The sequence below is a fragment of the Peromyscus californicus genome, unplaced genomic scaffold (genome assembly GCF_007827085.1).
Source record: "Peromyscus californicus insignis strain IS unplaced genomic scaffold, ASM782708v3 Scaffold_8__1_contigs__length_139910024, whole genome shotgun sequence".
NCBI classification, from domain to species: domain Eukaryota; kingdom Metazoa; phylum Chordata; class Mammalia; order Rodentia; family Cricetidae; genus Peromyscus; species Peromyscus californicus.
This window is the reverse complement of record NW_026294606.1, coordinates 62964893-62991424: the sequence shown is the minus strand read 5'-3', so window position 1 is coordinate 62991424 and position 26532 is coordinate 62964893. Positions and strand designations below refer to the sequence as shown.

The 26532-nt window shown below is 43.8% G+C and overlaps 1 protein-coding gene across 2 annotated transcripts in view; it reads right to left on the bottom strand.

Moving 5' to 3' along the window:
- The window catches only part of Dhtkd1 (dehydrogenase E1 and transketolase domain containing 1), a 42108-nt gene that overhangs the window by 6136 nt on the left and 9440 nt on the right, over window positions 1–26532 (bottom strand). The window contains exons 3-15 of one of the 2 annotated variants that reach the window (XM_052728000.1): window positions 25686–25897; window positions 24492–24686; window positions 18942–19211; window positions 17434–17605; window positions 14891–15089; window positions 12916–13228; window positions 11676–11760; window positions 10727–10866; window positions 7801–7951; window positions 6647–6753; window positions 1677–1841; window positions 614–696; window positions 43–212 (exon numbers count right to left, since the gene is read on the bottom strand). In XM_052728000.1, the coding sequence (XP_052583960.1) occupies window positions 43–212; window positions 614–696; window positions 1677–1841; window positions 6647–6753; window positions 7801–7951; window positions 10727–10866; window positions 11676–11760; window positions 12916–13228; window positions 14891–15089; window positions 17434–17605; window positions 18942–19211; window positions 24492–24686; window positions 25686–25897 (2262 nt within the window). Of the gene's footprint in view, window positions 1–42; window positions 213–613; window positions 697–1676; window positions 1842–6646; window positions 6754–7800; window positions 7952–10726; window positions 10867–11675; window positions 11761–12915; window positions 13229–14890; window positions 15090–17433; window positions 17606–18941; window positions 19212–24491; window positions 24687–25685; window positions 25898–26532 lie in introns of those variants that run through there. The other variant, XM_052728002.1, reaches the window with a different exon arrangement.

Below are 26532 nucleotides of genomic sequence, written 5' to 3'. Positions count from 1 at the left end.
TGGTGGGCCCCCAAAGAGCAAAGGGTAAAAAAAAACCTTTACCTTTAACATGTTTGTATTTGTTCATCTCTTGTTGTAATGAATCCAGCGGGAATGGGCAAAGTTCCTCTATTCGAATGATGGCAAAGTCATGCTTCTTGGTCCCCAAAGATTCTCTTTGCTTCAGCAGGGCATAAAAATGTTTGCCACAGCAGAATATGAGGGTTTTCACGCTATTGGGGACAAGGGAGGTAATGGGGTGGAGAGAAACATCCTTAAGGATTGTGTCAGAAGAAAGAGGATTCTAGATTTCAATGTGTTGCAGCAAAGTTGCTTGGGCTCTGCTTCTGGGTTCAGTCATCTGCTGAGTCCTGCAGTTCTCCTTCTGCGACACCTGTCCCCAGAGTTCATTCATTCATACACACTCCCTTAACATGTGACTATAAGGAGAGGGGCCGAGACATAGCTCAGCAGCATAATACTTGCCTAGCGTGGTAAGGCAGTGTATTCAGTCCCTTACATGTATATACATACACACAACACACAAAAAAAATTTTTTAACATGATATAAGAAATTTTGTTCACTTATTAAAAACCCATACCCAGAGTAGGAAACAGAGAAACATCAAATTACTTTTTTGGATCTACTGATGAATCACCAATGACAGGTTTGAATGCTGTTCCTGGGGCCATTTCCTCAAGAGTTGACACAGCTGCCTGAGGGAGAGAAACAGCCATACTCATGTCAACAAATGCAGAAGAGCTACAGCTGTAACTCAGAGCAGATCGTATGAAAACAGTTTCAGAATTCTGGCATAGAACTGCACTCAAGCATGCCCACTAACACAGTGTTCTCCGAGATACAGTTCTGTGTACTTCAAATTAAAATGATAAGAGCTTGCCTTGTCCCTACCATAAGACAGTTTTCTTTTGTTTTGTTTTCTGAGACAGGGTCTCACTATGCAGCTCAGGATGGCCTGGAACTCACTATGAAGACTAAACTAGTCTTGAACTCAAGCAATCCTCCTGCCTGTGCTTCTGCACCCAGAAGAAACTGACCATTGTAGTAATTTATACTTTGACTTGGCTTGAAACTTCTGTTTCAGAATATCTGTATCAGAAGAGCCCTTCCAGAAAAAAATAATAATAAAAATAAAACAACAGCAACATACACACACACACACCCAAAAACCAAACAGCAACAACAAAAAACAAAAACAAAACAAAAAACCCCCAACCTGTCCTAACAGGATTGTATGACTTTCCTTGAATTTCCTGTGATGTCTCAAGACCCCTGAGAATATTGATGAAAGAAATCACAGAGAAAGCCACAAAATAGCTTCTTGGGACTGAGCGATAGCTCGAAGATTAACAGCACTTGCTGCTCATCCAGAGGGCCTGAACTCAGGTCCCAGCACCCACACTGACTGGCTCACAATCACCCTTAAGTCCAGCTCCAGGGGATCTAACACCTCTTGTGGCTTCTGAGGGTCCCTGCATATACATAGCGCGCGCGCGCGCGCGCGCGCGCGCGCGCGCGCACACACACACACACACACACACACACACACACACACACACACACAGAGCAAATAAAACTTAAACAAAATAAATATGGTTAAATACAGAACATAGAGAAAATAGAATACAAAAAGGGAGGAAGGAAAAAAGCCTAGGAGAGAGCTCTTTCTACTTACAGGGTACCTGAGTAACATCTTGGGAGAAGCCACGATGAGAGGTTTTCTGAAGTTCCGGACCATCTGTCTTCTGAGCAAGTGGAAATACTGAGCAGGAGTAGTTGGGTGGACCACGAACATGTTCACAGTGTCACTGTCCACCCCTTCTTCTGCACTGTCACACATCTAGGAGGGCGATGGGAAGAGAACACAGGCGCACTGAGATCATCTACTTTAGTCCCAAACACCCCACTGGCTAAGGGGAAGCACATATTCTCGGGCAATAAAGGTAGTTGTCCCCATTACGTAATAGAAAGGTATTAGAAGGCATTTTCCCTGACCCATAAAGTATTAACTAAATAAGAGGCAGAGGGTTGACTCCATCCACTCATGTCTAAAACAGCTACTTCCAGACAAGGCTGTTTGAAAAAGGCATCTGGGAAAGAGTTTTTAAAAAACATATTCTGGCGACTTTCTCTTGAGCAGTCAGTACCCACACATGGGTTTGGAAGGTAGAGGCCAAAGAGTCAGATGTCCACAGTCATCCTCAGCAACAACTGAGTTCGCTGCTAGCCCAAGCCACATGAAAACCTAAAAAATTGGATTCTCTGTCCTTTGCATGTTGTGCTTCTATCCTTTTCCCTCCCCTGTATGAAGTTAAAAGCAATAGTTATTTGGCACACTTGTTCTCTGGTGCGTCTTACTTTCTTCTGAGTGCCTCTCCCCTTCTCTTAATGCCTGTGTTTAAGCCTATATTAAAATATCATGATGCCAGGTGGTGTTGGCGCATGCCTTTAATCCCAGGCGGAGGCAGGAGGATCTCTGAGTTCGAGGCCAGCCTGGTCTCAGAGCAAGTTCCAGGTCATCCAGGACCACACAGAGAAACCCTGTCTCGAAAACAAAACAAAATCTTTCTGCCTCCACCCCCAATCTTCTAGTTACTGTTAGATTAAGACGGTAAGAGGGAACACCATCAGAATTTCATTCTCTTGGTGAAATAAAATTGTAGTGTGCACATTTCAAGACAAAAGAACAAACAAATGCAGATTGAGTCAGGTGTGAAATCCCAGGAATTAGAAGAAGAGGGCTGGAGGGAGACTGGAAGGCTGGGATTTCAAGGTCAGCCTTGACTACAAGAGTTTGCCCCCCCCAAAAAAAAAATTAAGATGCATGTTTAAAAGTTGAGAGCAAAAGAATAACCTCAGGAGATCCTGCTGGCCCCAACCCTAATTTAGAAGCAGTGTGGGAATGGAAATGGGATTGAAAAAAACCCTAGTATCTCAGAAGAAAGGCAGTAAGGATCACTCTGGGAAAAGTCAAAGGCACAATCCTCCCTAATAGGAAGCCCCTACAGAGCCTAATGGAAGTGACATCCATCCCCGCAGGGAAGGTGGATGTTTGTAGGCAATTACTGAATCTCAGAGGAACACCCAGTCCAAAGAGTTCTTTCCCAGCTACATCCTCAGGACCCAAATTCTGGAGCCTGTCCTCAATTATTGTTCTAAGAGAATATATTGTACCCACTGTTCAGGATATATAGAGGTTCACTAATGTGGATTGGAAAACAGAGAAGGTCTTTGAAGAGGGCTACACAACCAAGACAAGATGAAATGAAATAACATAAGGATAACATAAATACCATGTAGCCAAATAACTGTAAGAAGGAGGAAGAAAAGAAGAGAAAGGAAAAGGAACGGAAAGGGAAGGAAAGGAAAAAAGAAAAGGAACACAGCAGGCCAAGGGCAGAATTTGAGGAGTTTTTGTTGTTTTGTTTCGGGAAGGATGAGACAGAGTCTCATATAGCTCAGGCTAGCCTCAAAATCACTCATACCTGAGGAGGATCTTGAATGTGTAACTTTCCTGCTTCCGCTTCCCAAGTACTGGGATCACAGGCATGTGCCATGCAACCATGCCTGGTTTTGTTCAGCACAGAGACTGAACCCAGGGCTCCAAAGCATGATGGGCAAGCACTCTACCTGCTGAGCTACATCCCTGCCCAGGACAGAGAGTTTCAAAGAGAACAGAACAAAGTCAGACAACAATGAAGAGCATAAAACGAAGAAAACAAAGTGAGAACTCTACTCTGAAACTGAGGTATTAACTAAAGAAGAAGTAACAAGAACAAGTACTGGCGAGGTGCTTTGGTGGTTAAGAGCATTTGCTCTTCCTGCAGAGGACCTGGGTTCAGTTTCCAGCACATATATGGCACCTACCAACCATCTGTAACTCCATTTCAGGGGCTCTGTTGCCCTCTTCTGGCTTCCATGACACTAAGCATGCACATGGTGCACATACATATATGCAGGCAACACTCATATACATAAAATGAAGTTAAAACAATGTCAAGAACAGACAAGGCTGAAAATATAAATGACACAGAGCTTGGCATAACAATGAAAGCAGAAGAAATAAGCAGACATTTATATGAGCAGCAAAGACTCTTCTAAGTCATTTACATACGTGAATCTTTTTGCAAGGCTGAAAATAAAATTAAAAATATAAACAAAGGACTTGAGATAACCATAGTGACGGTAGATGAAATGATAGCAATAAAAATAAACAGCAAAAACCCAGAGTCAACTGGTTTGTTTTTCACTGAGTAGCCCTGGCTGTCCTGGCTGTGGACCCTGGCTAGCCTCTAATGTGCCTTCCTCTGCCTCCCTGAATGCTGGCATCAAAGGCATGTGCCAACACTCATACCTACAATTTTCAAGTATTATAAGAAAGGAGCTGTCAAATCCTCAGGGATGAAGTTCTTGACACTCAAAGCTTAAAAGCCATAACACTGGGGAATGGGGCTGGAGATACGTCAATATGTCTCAGTAGTTAAGAACACTGGCTGCTCTTCCAGAGGGCCCAGGTTCAACTGTCAGCAACCACAGGGTAGCTCACAACTATCTGTAATTACATTTCCAAGGGATACAATGTCCTTTCCTAGCCTCTGTGGGCAATGCACGCAGTGGTTCACAGACATACATGCAGGCAAAACACCCATACACATAAAATAAAAATAAATACATCTTAAAAAAAAAAAGCTGTAACACTGGCCTTTGCTCCCTTGTTATCAATGCTAGTTGTTGCTACAGGGCATGGACCACTACTAGTCACTGAATATAGGGCCAATAGTCTGTGGTGGTTTGAATGAGAATGACTCCCACAGGCTCAGTGCCAAGAAACTGGGTAACTTTTTATGTTACGGTTTAAGACAGTCTTTCATGTAACCCTCAGATGTATTATATATATATATATATATATATATATATATATATATATATATATATATATATATATATATATATATATTTACTATAAATATACTATATATTTACTATATAGTCAGATGGCTTTGAACTCCTAATCCTCCTGCCTCTACCTCCCAAGCGTTGGGTTATAGGTATGTTCGACCATTCGTGGCTAAGTCCAGATTACTTAGGAACAACATAAATGTATTTCTCACATTTATGGAGGCTGGAGAGTCCAAGATCATGGAGTAAACCTAGTGTCAGATCAGGGCCCATTTCCTGACATGGTGTCTTCTCACGTGTCCTTACATGGTGTGAAGAGCTAGAATGCAGCTAGGGAGCTCTTTAGCACATTCCCAACCCTAAGAACTTTATCTTTAGAACTTCATCACTTATCACAGGCCTCACCTCCTAATTCCATCTCCTGGTTTTGGATGAGGGGTATAATTCAGTGAATGAATTTAAGGAAAACACATACAGATTATGGCACAAGATCTTTGAAATAATCAACAGGATTTTCTCCATAAGCTCCATTTTGTGCATTCCCCTTTCTGATCACTATTTTTCATCTTTCTAGCTTATTTTTGAAATCAAGTTTCTCACGGAACCTGGATCTCACCACTTGGGCTAGGCTAGCTGGCCGGTGACCTTCAGGGCTCCAACCAGTCTCTACTTTCCCAGAATTGGGAGGATTCCTCCTGATCCTCTCCCCCTCCACGACCCCCAAACATGTGGCTGGTGCTAGGAATGGAACTCAGGGCCACTCACACGCTAGGTAAGTACTCTATCACAGAGCTACAACTCCAGCCTGGAATCATTCTGTACCTGTGAATGTGTGTGTTTTCATGTGGGTGAGCATGTGTGTGGGGGTGTGCATACATGTGTGTAAGCCTAAGTAGGACAAAGGTAAACCTCGAGGATCTTTCCTCAAGTGCCACCTACCTTGTTTTCTGAAATAAGGTTTCACTTGGCCTGCAACATCCTGATTGGGCTAGGCTGGCTGGCAGTGAGCACCAGGGGTCCTCCTGTCTCCTGCCTCGCCTACTCTGTTAGCACAAGCCTGCTTTCACTGGGCAGGTGGTGGTGGTGGTGCACACCTTTAACCCCAGCACTCAAGAGGTAGAAGCAGGTGGATCTCTGTGAGTTCAAGGCCAGCCTGGTCTACAAAGGGAGTCCCAGGACAACCAGAACTTCACTGAGAAATCCTGTCTCAAAAAAACAAAAAAAGAAAAAAGAAAAAAAGCCTGGCTGCCACCACCCCACCCCACCCCCGGCCCCCACCCCCAAGCCCGGCTTTTAAATGTAGATGCTGGAGATCAAATTCAGGTCCTTGTGCTAGAGCAGCAAGTATTTTACTAAGCTATTTCTCTAACCTGCCACCTATCCCCAATTTATTTGTTTGTTTGTTCATTTGTTTTATTGAGACTGTATCTTCCTATATAGCCCCAGGCTAGTCTAAAACTGAAGGAAATCATTCTTCCTCAGTCTCCTGAGAACTCAAATCACAGGCATGCACAACCATGCTTGACTCCAGAAACCATTTTATTTTCCACAGAACTGTGATATTATAAAAGCCAAGGCATTACGCTTCCAAGGAACAGTCACATTGTACTGAGTTGGTTGCACTTAACTACAGCATCTTACAGTTAGAGTGCACATGAAGCTATCTATCTACAGGAGGTAGTCTAGGGAAGGGCAAAGCACCGGAAACAGGAGAACATTTGTTAGAACTCAGTGCACTCTACATACCTGCAAGAAGCGCTCGATCCGACAAGACGAGTGGTCAGGTCCAGCCCCGTCATAGCCATGTGGAAGCAGAATGACAATGCCACTCTGCAGGAGCCACTTGGCCTCTCCTGGGAACACACAAGACAGGGATTCTCTGTGACGCAGAACAAATTACACACATCTTCTAGCACTGTTCTACTGTACTTAAGTGGACATGCCCATCCATCACATGCTTCAGGCTTTAATCACCGGAAGACCATTTCAATGGTGAATGTCCCAGTGCCTCAGACAACATGTGGCACTCTGATTTCACTATACAACAACTCTTCGCAAAGACAAGCCACTCCTGCCATGTTCATAGCACAACAGACAACATTGGCCACTGTCCTCAAATGGAGAGCAGTGGACATTTGAGGACAGTCTCTGGGGGCAGGGAAGACAGCTCAGTTTATAAAATACTTGCTGTGTGAGAACGAGGACCTGAGTTCAATCCCCAGCACTCACATAAAAAGTCAGGCATGGTGCACACTTGTAATCCTGGTGCTAGGGAAGCAGAGAGGTGGCTCCCTGAAGCTTAACTGGTGAGTCCCAGGTCCCAGTTAGAGACTCTGTCTCAAAAAACAAGGTGGACAGCTCCTGAAAAATAACACCTGAGGTTGATCTCTGACCTCCATATGTTACTACATACACATGCGTGGACACCAGCACACACATGAAGACACACACAAATAGTTTCTGGACATGTCAAAATCCAGTCTCCTCAAGCATTCTTCTTCCTTCTAAAAAATTTCAAATTTTCAAGGGAGTGATCAATCCCAACCATAAAGTGTCGCTGTGTCACCACAGAATGCTGGCTCATTATGCTACTCAACACTCCAGGAACAGGCGCAGAACCACACAGCCTAGGCGCTGCCAGGTACATCTGTGCTCCCTGCAGCTAGACACATTTCTTAGGAGATGGGGGACAATGAAATGCTGACAGAAAGCTAAGACACACTTCCCAGAAGCTCATTAGACTGCCTGAAGGCTGCCACGTGCCTAAAGAGAATAGGTTGATTCTCCAAACTCTCTGGAGATGCTGCGAGACAGAATCTCAGAGGCAGTGATGGCCCTTTTCCACTTATTATGATATGAGATTGGAACCACTCACCACCCAGCCACTCACTCACACCAACCTCCAGAGATGAATGTGTCAAAGATGATCTGGGCACCATTGAAGAAATCGCCAAACTGAGCTTCCCAGAGGGGCAGCAACTTTGGGCTTTCAATGCTCATTCCATATTCAAATCCCAGGACAGCCTCTTCTGACAGGGGGCTGTTGCTAACCTAACAGCAAAGAAGAGAATCAGACGCTGATGTGCATGAGAGACCTGAGAGAAGCTGGCAAAAGTGAAGCCCCACAAGGACACAAACCTCTCAAGAGGAGGAGGGGCATGGGAGGGGGCTTTGCTCTCACTCATCACCTCATTTCTTTGCAAAAGGAGACCCACTGCTTAGTGTCACTGGCGCATTTGGAGAAAGTTAGGACAAAGAGAGGAAAAGAGAAGACATTGGAATACAGTCATTCAGGATTTTCTTCAAGAATAAGTAGTACAGGGCTAGGAAATGGTACAGTGGTAGAGTACTTGCCTAGCATTCATAAGGTCCTGGGTTCAATCCCCAGCACCACCACTTTAAAAAAAAATGAGAAAAAGGAGGGAAGGGGGCTACTTAGGGGATAGCAAGATGGCTGAAAAGGTATCACTAAGCCTTAGAACCTGAGTTAAATCCCTGGAAACCAGAAGATGAGAGAACCAACTCCTGAAAGTTGTCCTCTGACCACACACACACACACACACACACACACACACACACACACACACACACACACACACATATGTGCAGGAATTATATAATTTTTAATTACAGCTATAAAATGTGATTTATATAGATAAGAACTAAATGACAAACATAAAAATGTCAGTGGATTATTTTCTAGCATGGTGAGTGGAATCATGCTTAAATTACTCCTTTAGACATCCGTTCTGACTTCAGGTCTCAGGTTGATGTGTGTTATAAATGCATTTTAACCCGGGCATGTTGCATGTATCTCTCTGCTCTCACTTCCTCCTTGCCTCTATTCTTATCCAAGATTGACATGCCCACTCTCAATCCATCCCTTCTTTCTTCTGTTCCTTCCTTTCTGAACTTTATGTCACCAAAGAGGCCATCAAATGCTTAAAAATAAAACAAAAAGAACTGACCTGAGCTCCCTCAGCCATTGTTTTGTTTGTTTGTTTGTTTGTTGCCTCTTTTCAAACTTCTAGAAAGTGACTTCATCGACTTGTCTTCAACTCTTTTACTTCTATCTACCCTCTAAGTAAGTACAGTTGCTCTGTGACTTGTGATGGGGTCATGTTCCAGTAAACTCAGTTTATTGGTTTGAAAATAGTGTAAGCCAACTGGGCTAGAAACATAGCTCAGTGGTTAAGAGCACTGGCTGTTCTTCCAGAGGACCTGGGTTCATTTCCTAGCACCCACATGGTGGCTCACAATTGCCTGTAATTCCAGTTCCAGGGGAGCCAATATCCTCTTCCAGCCTCCTCAGGTGCCAGGCACACAAATGGCACACAGACATACATGCAGGCAAAGCACTCATACACAAACAAATAAAGGTTTAAAATATACGTCAAAAATGTACTTAGCATCTAATGAGGGAGCACCCTACCTCACCCTCACCACTACCTGATTAAACAGGAGCTGTGGCTTGAGCCATGGCCCCGCAATGTATCATAAGTGATACTAAATGACAAATCATAGTTCAGTGAAAGCCTAATATGAGGTGGGGTGGACACTACACACTTCTACCCTGGCTCATAAATCTGATTTGACACAAAGACAGATTTTAGAAAAATAAAGGGATGCATCTCCTTCAAGTCACCTTGGAAGCATGCGTGAAAAGAGGAGGACCTTGAAATCCCACACCTTCCTTCACCACTTTCCACCTTATTTTTGGAGTTAGATTATCTCACTGGACCTGAAGCTCACAGATTCTGCAGGACTGGCTGGCAAGTAAGGCTCAGATCCTTCTATCTTTACCTCCGTAGTGCTGGGATTGCCATACCTGGTTTTTTACCAGGTGCTGGGGACTGAACTCATATCTGCATAGGAAGAACTTTATTGACTGAGCTATCTCCCAGCCCCACCAAACACACAGGTTATATTCTCAAACCAACAAATGGAACAGGAAGGAAGGCAACAAGTTATTAAGTTTACCTTAAAGGAATAATTTGTTTTCATAAATATCATGTGCTAGCCGGGTAGCGGTGGCTTATGCCTTTAATCCCAGCACCCAGGAGGCAGAGGCAGGCAGAGCTCTGTGAATTCGAGGCCAGCCTGGTCTACAGAGCGAGATCCAGGACAAGCACCAAAACTGCACGGAGAAACCCTGTCTCAAAAAAAAAAAAAAAAAATCATGTGCTGTTCACTAAAGTGATTGTTGAAGAAACAAAAATGAAAAGACCCTATTCTTAAGATCTATAAAATCCAAAGAAATGCCTGTTAAACTTTAGAGAGCAAGATAACCTGGAGGAAGTGTTTCTGTTGTATTCTGTTTTGTCTTAGCAGGCTAGAAAGGTTGGCTTACTGTCCACAACTTTGACTAAGTTTAATAAATCAGACTGCAATGTTGATTTTAACTGGACAGAATTCACACCTAGGTGACATTACATAATTACAGGTAGGCAGCCAGGGTAATTGCTCTAGTCCTCAAGTGCCAGCTCCAACATGGCTCTCATTTGTTTCTTCCATTCCAAATTTACAGACCTCCACTGCCTCAAGTATTGAACATAAAGTTTCTGACATCTGAATTTAGTTGCTTTAAGAACCTAACTGCTTTAAGAACCCCCTAACTGCTGAGTGTGACAGTGCACATCTATAACCCCTAGCACTTGAGGGACAGTCAGAAGAATCAAGAGGAATTCAAGGTCACCCTCAGCTACTGGGGAATTAGAGGATAGCCTGGGCTATGTGAAACTTTGTCTCAAAAACACAATCAAATCAAATGTTATAACTGTAACAGTTGGCACACCGATATATGGACCTTATATATAAATGTCTTACCTCCAGAAAGCCCTTCTGATTGGGGTCCATATGGTTCAGAGGAATGTAGGCATCGTCTGTGTTCTGGCAAACCACCATTGCATGCCTTTGACTAAAAGTTCCACGGCCAACGTCTTGACCACTCAGACGAACGTTGAAACCTGAAGCAAGCAAGTGGGGGAAGAAAAAAGATTGCCATGAATAACCAGCACAAAAATAAGACATGGTAGCCCTGGAGTCCTTTTTGTTTTGAGACAAATCTCTCAATGTTGTCTACACTGGTCTTGGACTCCTGGGCTCAGTCTCCCTTGGAACTTGGCTATAGATATATACTGTCTCACACAGCTATCTAATATTACACACTGGCTCATTCCTTAGAATATGAATTTTCCTTAGGATAATAGATTCTCCCTATTAAAAACATATCTTTCCTGATGCTGGAGAGATGGCTCACTCACTGGTCGAGAGCACTTGCTACTCTTCTGAGTTCAGTTCCCAGCACCCATATAAAGCTGCTTACAGCTACCTATAATTCCAGCTAAAGAGGGGTGTGAAGACTCTGACCTCCTTGGGCACTAGGATACACAGATAGCCATATGCAGACACACAAGTACACATAATGAAAAGCAGTATGTCTTTATATGAGTATATGTATTTATCTTTCCTATTTTAGAAGGTATATTGTCAATGTAATATTTGTAAGAATGGAGAGTCAATTTTTAGAGAAACATCATTCCAGTACATCCAGAAGTGAGTCCTGTATATCCCTGTTATGGCTGCAACTTTGTCTATATGCTAATAAAAATGCTCAACATGCCTTATAACTAAGAAATATTGTTAGGTAAGATATTTTAGAAACCCTTGAATCAATGAATGTGACAAGTGGCCATTGAAACTCAGAAGATCATGTATAACAAATGTAGCTCAGAGCATTTCCTACCAGCTGTGCAGCTAAACAGAAATGTCTTACCTTGAGCAAGTAAGGAGCCCAAGGCAAGGGTTTCTGCTGTGGCCCAGTCTAAATTTGTTCCACTCTTCACTTTCTCCATTCTTGACTGGAAAAAAAAAAAAAAAAAAAAAAAAAAAAAAAAAAAAAAAAAACAGAAAGGAAGAGAAGGAAACAAACTCTTAAGAATCCATATCCTGTCTGGCAGTGGTGGCGCAAACCTTTAATTTCAGCACTCAGGAGGCAGAGGCAGGTGGATCTCTGCATGTTCCAGGCCAGCCTGATCTACAGAGTGAGTTCCAGGACAGCCAGGGCTGTTACACAAAGAAACCATGTCTCAAAAAAAAAAAAAAAAAGAATCCATATATTGAGGACTGGAGAGATGGCTCAGCAGTTAAGAATACTTCTTGCTCTTGCAGAGGACCCAGGTTCAATTCCCAGCATCCATCTGTAATTCCAATCCCAGGGGATCTGATATCCTCATCTGACCTCCACAGGTGCCAAACATAAAGGTAACACATATGCATATATGCAGGCAAAATACTCACACACATAAAATAAAATGAATAAATCTATTTTTAAAAATAATTTCTAAAAAAACCCACATCCTTTTGCATCTTTTTTTTTTCTTCAGCATTGGGGTCTGAACCCAGGGCTTTATATCTGGTAGGAAAATACTCCATGTGTTATACACAGTTTTAAAACAGGCAAAATAAGCATGACTCAGGTAGTGGTCACCTCTGATGTGGTTTGAAGAGATGGAAGCAGAGAGGAAAATTTACTCATGATGTTCTTTTTTTTTAAAGATTTATCTATTTTTATTTTATTTTACATGTATAAGTATTTTGCTTACATGTATGTATGTATACCAGGTGCGTGCCTGATGCCCACAGAGACTAGAACAGGGGTCAGACCCCTGACCTGGAGCTACAGACAGTAGCTACCATATAGATACTGGGAGCTGAACCAAGATCCTAGGAGGAAACAGCCAGTGCTCTTAACTGCTAGATCATCTCTCCAGGCCCAAATTTTCTATTTAAGCCAGATGATGAGTGCATTTTGTTTGTAAGAGTTCTCTAAAATAGGGTAAAAGAGATGGCTCAGAGGTTAAGAACACTAGCTATTCTTCCAGAGGACCCAGGTTCAATTTCCAGCACTCACATGGTAGCTCACAACTGTCTTTAACTCCAGTTCCAGTGGATCTGACATCCTCACACACATATATGTAGGCAAAACACCAGTGCACAAAGTCAAGGCTTCCCACCTGAACATACATCTTGAGAAGGTGGCTGTGCAATTGGAGTTCCTCTGGAACCTCCACGGACTTCACACCAATAAACCGAAGGAGCTCTAGAGGCACACCTGTGTTCCAGGTGGTGATGCATGCTTCTGGCTGCACCAGGCCCTGCCAGTGGGCCTGCAGGTTAGTGGCAGGGGGACTGTAGTGGGCCATGTTGGTTAAGTGGTCATTTAACTTGGTATAGTAGGAGGTTTTTATGTCAGAAACCTCCTCCTGGGTCATGAGTCCACTGGCAATGAGATGCTCTGCATAGGTATCAGGTATGCTCTTTCGGGCTCTGTTGGAAAGAGATGGGGAGTAAGGGATAGAGATAGGGTCAATCGAATACATACAATTATAAGAGATAATCATTGCCAAGGGCACTGCAGGATGTTATCACCTTTAAAAGTCACTTGAGAAATGTTTTGGAGGGACTGGGGAGTTGGCTCAGAGGTTGAGAGTACTGGCTGTTCATTCAGAGGTCTTGAGTTCAATTCCCAGCAACCACATGGTGACTCATAGCCATTTATAATGAGATCTGGTGCCCTCTTATGGCATGCAGGCAGAACACTATATAAGTAATAAAAAAATAAATAAAAAAGAAAGAATGAAAGAAATGGCCGGGCGGTGGTGGTGCACGTCTTTAATCCCAGCACTCGGGAGGCAAAGCCAGATGGACCTCTGTGAGTTCGAGGCCAGCCTGGTCTACAGAGAGAGATCCAGGACAGGCACCAAAACTACACAGAGAAGCCCTGTCTCGAAACACACACACACACTCACACAAAAGAAATGTTCTGGAACTAGATAGATGGTGGTTGTAAAATACTGTAATATATTAAATGTTACAGAATTGTTCTTTTCAAAACACTGCAGGGGGATGGAGGTATACCTCAACAGTTTAGAAATGTTTGCTGCTCTCTCATGAGGATCTGAGTTCAGATCTCAGCATCCATGTCAGGTGGCTCACAAATGCCTGTAACTCCAGCTCTAAGGAACAAGACACCTGTGGGAACCTGCTCACACACATGTGTATACATATTCACACAGATAAACAAACACACATAAATAAAATTAAATAAAACTGCTGTGGATGCTAGCTAGTCTAATCTAATTGGTAAACTCTAGGCCACTAAAAAATCCTGTGTCAAAGGAGATAAGTGGCATTCCTTTAGATGACTCTACTTCTCTCCCCAACCTACCCACACACAAATTAAAAAACAATTTCTCAAGCTATTTCCTCTTAAGGTAGAAGCAGGTCCTTGGGTACAGTTTAAAGAAATGAATCATGGAAGTCCTACTCCTAATCCTGCCAGAGTATTACTAACTAGCTTCAAGCAAGGTTTTACTCAGTCCTCTTACCTAAGTCTTGCTATCTGCTAAGTAAGTAGAGTTGTCCATTCTCTACTTAATGAGGAGACATGAAGTATGAAGAATATGGGGCACTCTGAGCCTTGTAAGATGACCACTCTGGTTTCTATAGGACAGGCACAGTTTAGCTGTTTGTCCCACTTCCAAGTATCCATCAGAAGGTAATGGAGCCAGGTGGTGGTGACACACACCTTTAATTCCAGCACTTGGGAGGCAGAGGCAGGTGGATCTCTGTGAGTTTGAGGCCAGCCTGGACTACAGAGCAAAACAACAACAACAATAAAACAAAACACAAAAGACGACAACAGTGGGGACACAGGCTGGCAAAATGGCTCCACTGATATGGGCACCTGGGTTTGTTCCAAAGGACCAACATGGAGAGAACCAACCACCACAAGTTGTCCTCTGACCTACACACACACACACACACACACACACACACACACACACACACACACACACACACACACGCCTAGCATGCACATGGCTCTCATTTGAATTTCCACTACCACAAAAAATGACGACTGCTTGATTGACTGAGGACGAGGAGGAGGAAGTTAGCTTGTATATTAGAGGAAGATTCTAACGGTACCTGATGATTTTGTACATGACGGGGTTGGTGAAAAAAGGTTCATCCAGCTCATTATGACCCCACTGCCTATAGCACAACAAATCAATAATTACATCCTTTCGGAATTGGCGCTGATACTCAAAAGCAAGTCGTGTGGCTCGAACCACTTCCTCTGGACTGTCTCCATTGACGTGGATGATGGCACAGCCTACCACCTTTCCTAAAGAAGGTAAGACCAAGATAAAAACGGCCAGTTAACATGGGCTAATATTAGCCATTTCCCAAGACCTACTTGCCTAAGTGGGAAGACAGCCCTGTAATGCAGAGGTAGTTTAGCCTGGGTGTTAAGAATGCAAGCTGGGTGGTGGTAGGATGGTGGCGCACGCCTTTGATCCCAGCACTTGGGAGGCAGAGGCAGGTGGATCTCTGTGAGTTGGAGGATAGCCTGGCCTACAAAGCAAGTTCCAGGACAGCCAGGGCTGTTACAGAGAAACCTTGTCTCAAAAAAAAAAAAAGCAAGTTTTGGAGTTCAGCTGACTAAACTCAGCTCTATGACTAACTGTGTGACCTTGGAAAAGGTCAAAATCTCAGTCTAGAAGCTAGAGAGCATGGTTAAGAGCACTGACTGCTCTTCCAGAGGACCTGGGTTTGAGTCCCAGCACCCACACAGTAGCTCACACTGTCTGTAATGCCAGTCTCAGTGAGACCCAACACTCTCTTTTGGTCTCCTCAGTTGCTGCATGCACATGGTGCACAGACATACAATCAGGCAAAACACCCATATACATACAATAAAAATAAGATAAAAATTCAAAAATAGCCGGGCGGTGGTGGCGCACGCCTTTAATCCCAGCACTCGGGAGGCAGAGCCAGGCGGATCTCTGTGAGTTCGAGGCCAGCCTGGTCTCCAAAGCGAGTACCAGGAAAGGCGCAAAGCTACACAGAGAAACCCTGTCTCGAAAAACCAAAAAAAAAAAAAAAAAAATTCAAAAATAAATTACAAAAGAGTCTAGTCTGGACTCTGAGTGACATTGTCAAGGAACAAAGGAATATAGTGTCAGTGTTTGAAAGTGCCTTATACAATGACAGTTATCACATATTTTGTTATTGTTATCATTATGATTATCTTCCTTCATGAGACAAAAGGTCATTAAAGCATGAATCCTAGGAAAAGTTTTTCTCCCAAGAGAGTTCTGGAAAGTATCTTCCCTGTGTCAAACAATTTAAAAGGCACCCAGTCCAGACTCTAGTTACAGAACTGTCTGACAGTGCCTATAACAGTTTGTGAACTATGGGTGGACAATGAAAGTCCTGACTTGTGCTAAGATGTTATTTCCACAGATTCAAATAAGTTGACTTTGATCCTCTACAACTTTTTGTTTGTTTGTTTGTTTTGAGACAGGGTTTCTCTGTGTAACCCTGCCTGTCCTAGAACTCTCATAGACTGGGCTGGACTTGAACTCACAGAGATCCAACTGCCTCTGACTCCCAAGTGCTGGGATTAAAAGCGTGAGCCAGCACTGCCTGGCTACAACTTATTTCCAACTAGACTACTTTAGCAAAGTTACTGAGTGAACACAGCCTTTTTTACTGAGACTCTGAGCACTCTAAGATTGAATAGTCCAAAAGTAATTACTCTAGTATTGTACCAATGGCACTGCTCTTTGGTTTCTACCAGATAAACCAACTGACTATGTAAGCAATATGGGATCGAATACTCTCGGCGCCATCCTTGTCTAATATTCTTTGATTAAAAGCTGACAGTTGAGGCTGAACTGTAGCTCTGTGGAAAGGTGCTTGTCTAGTATGTGTAACACTCTAATGCAGTTCTGTGGTAGTGTGCTTGCGTACCATTCACGATGCCTTGTGTTCAACTAATATTATATGAAATAAATAAATAGCATACTCAAACTGAAAAAAAATGAATGTTAATTCGGTAACTTTTGGCAACCACTGACCATATCTAACTTCAAAAAGTTAAAATGGCTGGTAGTGGTGGCACACACCTTTAATTCCAGCACTTGAGAGTGTGGTGGTTTGAATGAGAAAGGCGCATATGTTTCAGTGTTTGATTCCCAGTTGGTGAACTGTTTAGGGAGGATTAGCAAGTGTGGCCTTGTTGAAAAGGTTTGTCACTAGAGGTGGGCTTTGAAGTTTCAAAAGCCAGGCCCAGTCTCTCACTCTCTCTGCCACATGCTTGTGGGTCAGATGTGAGCTCTCAGCTACTGCTCCAGCACCATGCCCACCTGCCACCTGTCATGAGTCCGGCCATGCTGGTCGTGGACTCACCATCTGAAACGGTAAGCAAGGCCCTAGTTAAGCACTTTCTTTTATAAGTTACCTTGGTCATGGTGTATCTTCACAGCACTAGAACAATAACTAAGACAGGGAGGGAGAGGCAGGTGGATCTCTGAGTTCCAGGCCAACCTGGTTTACATAATAACAATCTCCAGGAATTAAAATGGGATAACAAGCAAGACTCATTGTTCTAAATGAACTAGAAGTTTCTCTGCAAATTCCTGGTCTGACTAACATAGCAATGCCAAGTCTAATGTGCTACATACCAATATCACTGCTGTATAAGGAAGACCTTCCTCTTTCTGCTGGCGTGGTGTAACCCAGCTGGTTATTGACTATTAGATGGATACTCCCACCAATTCTGAAATGTGGGAGATTAGAGAGCGTGAAGGTTTCAAGAACAATCCCTTGACCACAGAAGGAAGCATCACCATGAACCTAAAACGTGTGTGAGATGGAGAAAATAAGGAATTAATAAGCTTGGGTTTTCTGATTGAAATAGACTGTTTTAAAATACTAATAGGGGCCGGGCGGTGGTGGCGCACGCCTTTAATCCCAGCACTCGGGAGGCAGAGCCAGGCGGATCTCTGTGAGTTCGAGGCCAGCCTGGGCTACCAAGTGAGTTCCAGGAAAGGCACAAAGCTACACAGAGAAACCCTGTCTCGAAAAACCAAAAAAAAAAAAAAAAAAAAAAAAAAATACTAATAGGAATACCAACAACCACTGTCTCATGACTCTCCAGACCTAAAAATATGTAGGTTTGAGGACTTTAAAACTTCAGGATGTTTAAACTCATCTCACAGCACTTTTCAAAGATACCTTATCATTTCTCCTTGTTAACACTGTACCACTTTATCCACCCCACCCCGAATCTGACTCCTCACTTCCACAAGCATCCTAGCTTCTACAGCAGCACCACGGGAGGAATGGCTACTACATATCCAGTGAAAGCATCATTCTAGGGAATTTTTTTTCTGTGCTAGGGATTGAACCCAGGGTCTCATGCCTCCTAGGCAAGCACTGAGCTACAGGTCCAGCTTCAGCTCTAGGAAATTTTGCGTGAAAATAGCTTTACGGTATGAGAAACAGGAGCATGAGATGACACAGGGGGTAAAAGTCCTTTCCTCACAAACCTGAGTTGGATCTTTGGAGCCCGGATAAAGGTAGAAAGGCAGAACTGACTCCACAAAATTGTCCTCTGACCGCCACACGCATATTGTGGCATGCATACACCCACACACATCACACACAGAAAGTCTAGGAAGAACAGTGCACACCTCTGAACTCTTCCTCTCCCCCGTCACTCACCCGTGAAAGGAGACAGAGAGAAGTAGCTCCCAACTCCTCCGAATCCTGCCTGCTATCATGAATATAAGAGAGTAAGGTGATGGCATACAGGAAAGCCAACGTGCAGGAAGAAAGACAATCACATATAAGTAGAAGAGTACTATTTAGAAAATCAAAATGTTATTATGAAAGGATGTCTAAAATATGCTAATCTTTTAGAATATTCAAAGCTGCTAGATTAAAATATCACCATGAAACTTGGTAGACAAGGTGGGTGGGGTGGGGAGTTTTTTTCTAAACCTGCTGCAAATGATAAACATATCGTGGAAATTTTCAGAAAAAAAAAACAAATAAGCCCCAGAATCCTCTTTTCTCAAAATGTCACTTCACTTCACTTTCCACTTGAACATCTGCAATCTCCTGTTCCATCTCCCAACCCAGACATCATTTCTAGTTTCCTCTTTCTCTCTTCTCCAAACTCAAGTACCTTAAGGCAAATGACTTTGTCCCCGGGCTGAGCAGAACTGTGCAGTGAGTAGTCACCATCTTCCCGAGACTGCTGCCTGCCACGAGTTTTCCCCACAGCCACGGGGTTAACAGCTTCCAAATGTGAGGGATTGGGCAGCATCGTCACATGGAGGGGACGGTGGGCACCAAAGTCTAGATCCACTGAGGAGGTCAGGTGGGACAGGACATCTCCAATGGCTGAGACATTTTCTGGAAATTCGCTTAAGCCTCGCATTTTACGGAACATCAGCTATTAGAACAAACATATTTGGTATCAAACAAGTCTTATTACAGTGGAGTCTAAGGTAAGCTTAAAGAAAGTTAAGTATTATGTACATTCTTTTATAGTTATTATAAACATGCATTATTCAAAGATAGGCACAGAGTTCTAACTGCTGGGTCACTCAGAATTACTTGGAGGTCTTCAGAATCAAATGAGTGTCACCATTTTTTTACATTATTTTTATTGTTAATTAGTTGCATATATGTATGTGTACCTGTGTGTAAGTGCACATGAGCCCAGAAAAAATTGACTCTTCTGCCAGAGAAACACTTCCCTGAAATGTGGCTGGTAGGTAGTTTCCACCAGACACTCCAGTAAGACTCCCTGGGGCCCACCACCATGGGTACTGAGAACTAAACTCAAGTCTTCTGCAAATGGGTTCTTAACTACCTATACATTCCTCCAGACTCTAGAAACAATATTTTAAGAGGACTCTAACCCAAGATAAATAGTAGTTACCTCTGCCTTATGTAACTTTTAAAATATGTAATCATTAGCAGTGATTCCAGCCACTGTATCTGTATCTCTGTAAAAACCACAATTTAGTCTTTTTGTAACTCTGTTTGAGGAAGGTGGAAATTTTAATTAGCTTTCTACCCAACCAAATTTCTTCTTTGAAATTTCCGCAGTCTTAACCATATTAAAGCACTACTATGGCTTCAAAGAAGCTATTGATTCTGAAGTAGTAGATTTTGATCCCGTTGACTATGTTTTAAACGCTGCTTGGGTTTTCCCCATGGCTTCTGGAGTGATAAGGTCCTCATGCTGCAAGCAAGCACTTCAACAGCTGGGTCGTCTCCCCGCCCATATCTCCTTTTTCTAAGTTCTTCTCTTCTTTTTTCTGGGTTTTCAGCAAACTCCTTTATGTCACTTCTCCAGTCATGTCACCCAAGCGCAGGAGGCAGGTCCCTGGAGGGAACGTGCAGGGTGCTTAGGATGTGTTGGGACCATGCACCTCTGGGATGTCCACTGAGATGATGAGTGCAGAAGAGCCTCATGTGTCTGCCTCCTTCTCCCTCCTCATCACTGAGAAAGCCGGGGGCCACATCTCACTCAAACGTGTACAGACCTCACAGCTTTTCCCACTAGATTCTGCTTATTTGCGGAATCTGAACATTAATTAACACGGGTCCTGCAGATACGAGGACCTGCCGACTTCACTCTACTCTAGACACTGTCCATGTGACACCATTCCCAAAAGGACGTTGAGGATGGTGGGGAGGGGACACTCGCACATACCAGCTAAACTTGGGCCTTTCGTTCACAATGCTAACAGTGTGTCTTTATAGGAGACCAAAAACCCAGTGCAGTGACCATGAGTCCTCAGAGTTTGTAGTTCTCACCTGTGTTTGCTCTTTCTCTGTCTCTCTCTGTGTCTATGTCTGTTTGTCTGTCTGTTCCTCTCTCTCTCCCCCCACCACACACACACTGGCTTGGGTCACCTGCACAATGACAGAGACACACAATTGACCCTTCCACTGCCCCTGAAGCTTGCATTTGAACATTTATGTACAGATAGATTAAAAACTCACAGGAAGCACAATCCCAAAGCACAGTGGGTACTCTAGTGAGATCTGGGACCCTTCTGCTAGAAAAATACTTCCTGAGATGTAGCTGCAATGTGGTTTCCACCAGACACTTTTGTGCTGTGGGATGTTCTGTATGGCAAATGTGTTGCTCTGATTGGTTAGTAAATAAAACACTGATTGGCCAGTAGTCAGGCGGAAATATAGGCGGGACAAGGAGGAGAATAAAGCTGGGAAGTGGAAGGCTGAGTCAGAGAGACACTGCCAGCCACCACGATGACAAACAGCATGTGAAGATGCCGGTAAGCCACGAGCCACGTGGCAAGGTATAGATTTATAGAAATGGATTAATTTAAGCTGTAAGAACAGTTAGCAAGAAGCCTGGTATGGCAATACAGTTTGTAAGCAATATAAGTCTCTGTGTTTACTTGGTCAGGTCTGAGCAGCTGTGGGACTGGCAGGTGAGAGAGATCTGCCCTGACCGTGGGCCAGGCAGGAAAACTCTAGCTACACTTTAGTAGGCTCAAAGCCTAGCAAAGGGTTATTCCCAGGCCTGTTCAAGCATTAGGGTTTCAGCAGGCAGTGAGGCAAGCAGATCCACACTCTGTGGCTGACCCAGAAGCCCTTACTCAGCTCTCCAAACACCTTCAGCTGTATAGGAAGGTCCAAGTCCCTCCAGTCAAGTATCCTGGTACCCTAGCCCACATAGGTCTCAGTTAGGAGTGATGGCGACAGGTTGTCTAGGCCTCTCCTAAAGCCAGCTGAAGTGTGGGCTACAGGCTGTCCCTGCTCTAACACAGGAAAGGTTCCCTGGGTGTCACTAGCTCTGGAACACTGAAAAAGATCAAATGGGTCTGTATCATGGACTGAGAACACTGAAGCCTGCCCACTGCCAAAGGAACTCACTGCAGGCTAGAAAAGTATCCTAACAAATAACTGGGAGGGAAAATAAATTTAGGAAGCACCCACTAAATGTTCTCTGACAGAAGGAAAGAGGACCCTGTCATGACAGGAAACCTCCTGGAGAGCACCTGGCTGAGGCTGGTTTCTGAGCAAAGATTCTGGGTTGGACTGCCTATATGGGCCCCTCTTGCAGGCTCCAGCATTGGAAATGTTCTCATTATCCTGGACCAAAGATGAAGCTGAGGGCCTTCTTGGTGGCTGTGATATTGGGATACCACAGATCCACCACAAAAACCCAGTTATTGTTGGTTGAACTTTTGTGGCACATATCACACAAGGAAGGAGGAGTCAAAGACCAAGCAGCTGCCTTCTGCTCAGTACTGATTCACCCACCCTTCCAGCTAACACACACTGAGTCTTGAGACCTAGGGAGTACCCATGGATGTTGGTGGGTCTACAGTGCTCTGTGATCACAGCCTTGGGGCTCAGCACAGAGAGATGCATTTCCCAAAAACACTGTTTCTAATACAGTGGTACATCTATACTACTTCTGATAATTCCTAGGGATGCAAACACCCTGGTTGACAAAGTAAAAGGTGAAACACTCCCTGTGGAGAGTGCTGTGCACTTTCCAACAGGTGGGAGGCTTCAATTTGAGAAGATGCTTATGAGAATACTATAGAAGAAAGTCTAAAATTCCACTCTATCAGCTTCACATTGGGATTCTGGGCATCCTGGGAGAAGTAAGGTGTGGTCCAGAGGTCAGAGAGAAAGAAGATCCCAGATTTCTGGATAGAGAACCCTGCTCCCAGGTTCAGATGCCCACCCTGATAAGATCTTTAGTACAGTGTACTCAATGTGACCGAGAATCCCATGCACTGTAAACACTAGGAGCACATAGCATCAATATGTAGTCCTTTGGTATCTATGTTCTGTAAGATCAAGTTGAACAAGGCATGGTACTAGGGCTACTCTCCACACATGGGTAATAGTACCACATGAATAGGACCAATAGGCAGGCCACTATGACAACAGTAGTGCTGAAGTGAAAATGCAGTGAGCCAGGCCATCCAGAGACCAGCTCTAGTCCAGCAGCCATTATCTTGGGGATTTGGTACTAGGGGCAGGGGACAGTAAAGAGGACTCAAATCATCAGTCCTCTGGGAGTCTCTAGGGCACCCACACCATATGGTTTGTGGAGGAGTGCTTCTGGAGCAGCCATTAAATCATTGTCCCTCTAATCCTGATGGGTGGCAGGTCAGCCAGCCCTTCATGCCAGTCTCAGCAAAAGTCACTGCAATTGGGTCAAGGATGCTAGTTTATTTCACAGCAACAAGTGCATCTGACCATGGGAAAGGATATTTTAAGAAGTCCAAACCTGCCCCTAGGTCTAAAAGATGGGGCAGCTGTAAGGACCCAGGACATACTGGAGGGTAGGACATGGGATGTTCCCATGAAGTCCCCTGCCTTCTAGACCCTTGAAGCCATTGCCTCTGGCTTCCATGGTTGGTCTGTGGTGGTTTAAATGAGTGGCTTCCGTAGCCTCATATTCGAATGCTTGGTCCCCAGTTGATGGAATCATTTGGGAAGGATTAGGAGGCGTGTCCTTGTTGGAGGAGGTGTGTCACTGGGGGGTAGGCTTTGAGGTTTCAACAGCTAAGCCATTCCCAGTTAGTCTTCTCACTGCCTTGTGCTTGGGGGTCAGATGTAAGCTCTCACCTACTGCTCCAGCATCATTCCTGCCTGTATGCCTGCTGCCTCGCTCCCCACCATGATGGCTGTAAACTCACCCTCTGAAACTGTAAGCAAGCCACCAATAAATCCCTCTATAAGTTGCCCTGGTCATGCTGTCTCTTCACCGAAACAGAAAGGTAACTGAGACATGGCCAATTCTTCAGTAGCCGGAACCTAAGCTTTGTGGCAACACTGTCGATAACAATGTGCTGTGCTCCACCAGGTACTTTATTTTTTCTTTATGTGCTGTGTGTGTGTGTGTGTGTGTGTGTGTGTGTGTGTGTGTGTATGTGTTGGGGTGGGGAGGGCAAAGGACAACTTCGCTTATCATTCTTTGACCACCATGCATGTTGAAGAAGCAAACTAACCTTTAATTTCCCTGGGAGAAGAAAGAATCCATGCGCACATTACAGAAAAGTCAACTTCAGTTCTACTTGTCAGCATAGAGTTCCACCCACTCACTAAACTATCTCCCCACTTACGGCTCATAGGCTCCATTAGTTTCTAAAGGAAATTACCACCATCAGTTTTATTCTGCTCCGCTCCTACTCTGGCAAGAACCACAGAGAGTCTTCTAGAGATATCAGAAAAGCTACGTCCATGAAGTCTCCCCAATATGGCCACCTAAACAAGATCTAACCAACATCAGTGGGCATGCTAACATGGAAGGAGGGAAGCTCCAGGGCCCTCCACCTGACACGAAGAACTACAGGCAGCTGAGGAATGCTGAGTGTGAGAGAAATGGTCTTCCCTCAGGGAAGAGCCTCCATTTGGTTACGCAATACCAAGTGGTTCGCCCTAAGATCAGATACATCCACGTAACATTATACGGACCGAACAGGTTGTCTGATGTATTTAGGAGTGTAGGAGTGTGGTATAGGGTAGGGTGTGTATAGAGAAAAAGAGGCCATGAATTTGAAGGAGAACAAGGAGGTACATGGGTGGGTATGAAAGGCGAAGAAGGAAGGGGGAAAATGATGGGATTATAATTTTTTAAAAAGCTAAAAAATTATTATAAAAAGATATGGACTTTAAAAACAAACAAACAAACCACAACAAAAAAAGACATAGAAAGGAACCTTACCTCTGGAGGCAGCTGCAGAAGGCCTGTCAACAAATTCAGCCTTCCTCTATGGGGCATCCCAATAATGACATCAGTTATACCGCCATAGGCTGACAATTTCAGTAACTCATGAAAAAAGCCCATCATGCTTTCGGCCCCTTCACCTCCATATCTCTTCACTGTGGCAAACTTGGTGGCCAAAAAGTGGTCAAACTCCTGTGGAACAGACATATTAGCGGCTGGAAGACAGTCAAGTGCTCGGACGAAAGGAAGGTAAGTTCTGTGTTGTAAGAAGGCCCCACATTATTCCAGTGGTCATATCTGTCCCTTCACTACACATCCACGAGAGAGGCATCACGATATAGCACAGCTCTGCTAAGGACCCTTGACACAGAAGAAGCTGTAAAGAGAAGAATCTGAGCGGTAGAGTCATGCATCTGGGAGCAACCTCCTTATGTATTTGTTTTCCCAGACTTGAGGCCAGGCTTAGCTTTCTGCTGCCTTGCCCAACATATCAGTTTTCACAGAGGCTCTATGGTATTATGTAACCAAGGTCTAACACTATCCAACTACTCAAACTGGTGGGAAGCAGCTTCCTATCAGTTTGACGTGCCTGAGCCCTTACCACAGCCCTGGTGATGATTTGGTTCCACTAACTGACATTGAGAACATCTGCTGAGCAGTTTGTCAATCTCTCCAGGAAACAAAAGGAGCTGTACAGTCTTAAGGACTTTATTAAGTTTTATAAAATAAGCATAGGAAAACATTAGCAGACTTTGATGCTGAGGAAAACCAACAGCTCAAATGTCTGGTGATCTACTTTGCTTGGGGTCAAGCGCTGTTCAGTCTGATGTGCTGAAGCGATGGGGAGGTCCAGGGGCAAGGTCTAACGTCTTCCTTTCCTTTCTCCAGTAGCTAACTATCTTTGCAGGAAGTGAGAAGAAGACTTGGTCCACTAATATTAGCTAATACTTATTTCTACATTTGTTTTTACCATTTCTAATTTTTATAGTTGTGTGTATCTATATGTCAGTATGTGCATATGAGTGCCGGTGCCCTCAGAGGCCATAGGTATTGGATCCTCTGGAGCTGGATTACAGATATTTGTGAGGCACCATGTGGGTGCCAGGAATTGAACTTGGGTCCTCTAGAAGAACAGCAAGTGCTCTTAACCACTGAGCCATCTCTTCAGCCCCTAGCTGATACTTTTTATACCTGAGATTCTAGCAATAGTTTTGCCAGGTATTTTCGCTCTTCTGTGGTAAACGTCTCCTTTTTCAGCTCCTCAAGCCTTCTGGCAAACCAGTCTTTTTCCTCCTGGCTCTGAAGCTGGGTGGTTTCAATAGAAATTGGCCCGCAGTAGACATGGTTCAAATAGGCTAGTACTTCCTCAAGAGAAGCCTCTTCTTTGTCCATGTTCAACAGTCCTATGAAATAGAACAAAGGGATCATTTCAAATAATAATCAACCACACAGAAGATAAGTTGTGGAACAGAACAAACAGTGTTACTGCTTCAATTCTGAGCACTCCACTACAAACTGAATCGCTATCAATGATTATTCATATTTCCTTTAAAAAAAGATTGGGGAAAATTATATCCAGGATCCCTCACATAACAAGCAAGTACTCTGCCACTGAGGTACAGCCTCTGAGCCATCTCGGCCTTTTCTAAAGGCAAAATTAAAATTATGGTTGATGGCCATAGGTAGAAAACTAGATAGGGAGAGGACCTTCTCAAGGACACAGCTCTATCACATTATACAAGTTTTGATACTATAGTAATTTCAAACTAAAACTTGAAACTCCTGGGATAGGAGTACATCTCAGTGGTAGAACTCTTGCTTGGCATTCACAGGATCCCAGATCTCATCCTTACACCACAATAATACTAATAAAATAATATAAGTAACACGAGATAAAACCCTAACACCATGACTTGTGATCCAGGCCCAATGTTTTGTTTGTTTTGTTTTGTTGTTGTTTTAGTGCCCAGGCTGGGAAAGAAGTTGGAATGAGGGGGCTTAGGCTCTGGAATGAAATCAGACCTAGGATGTTTTCCTG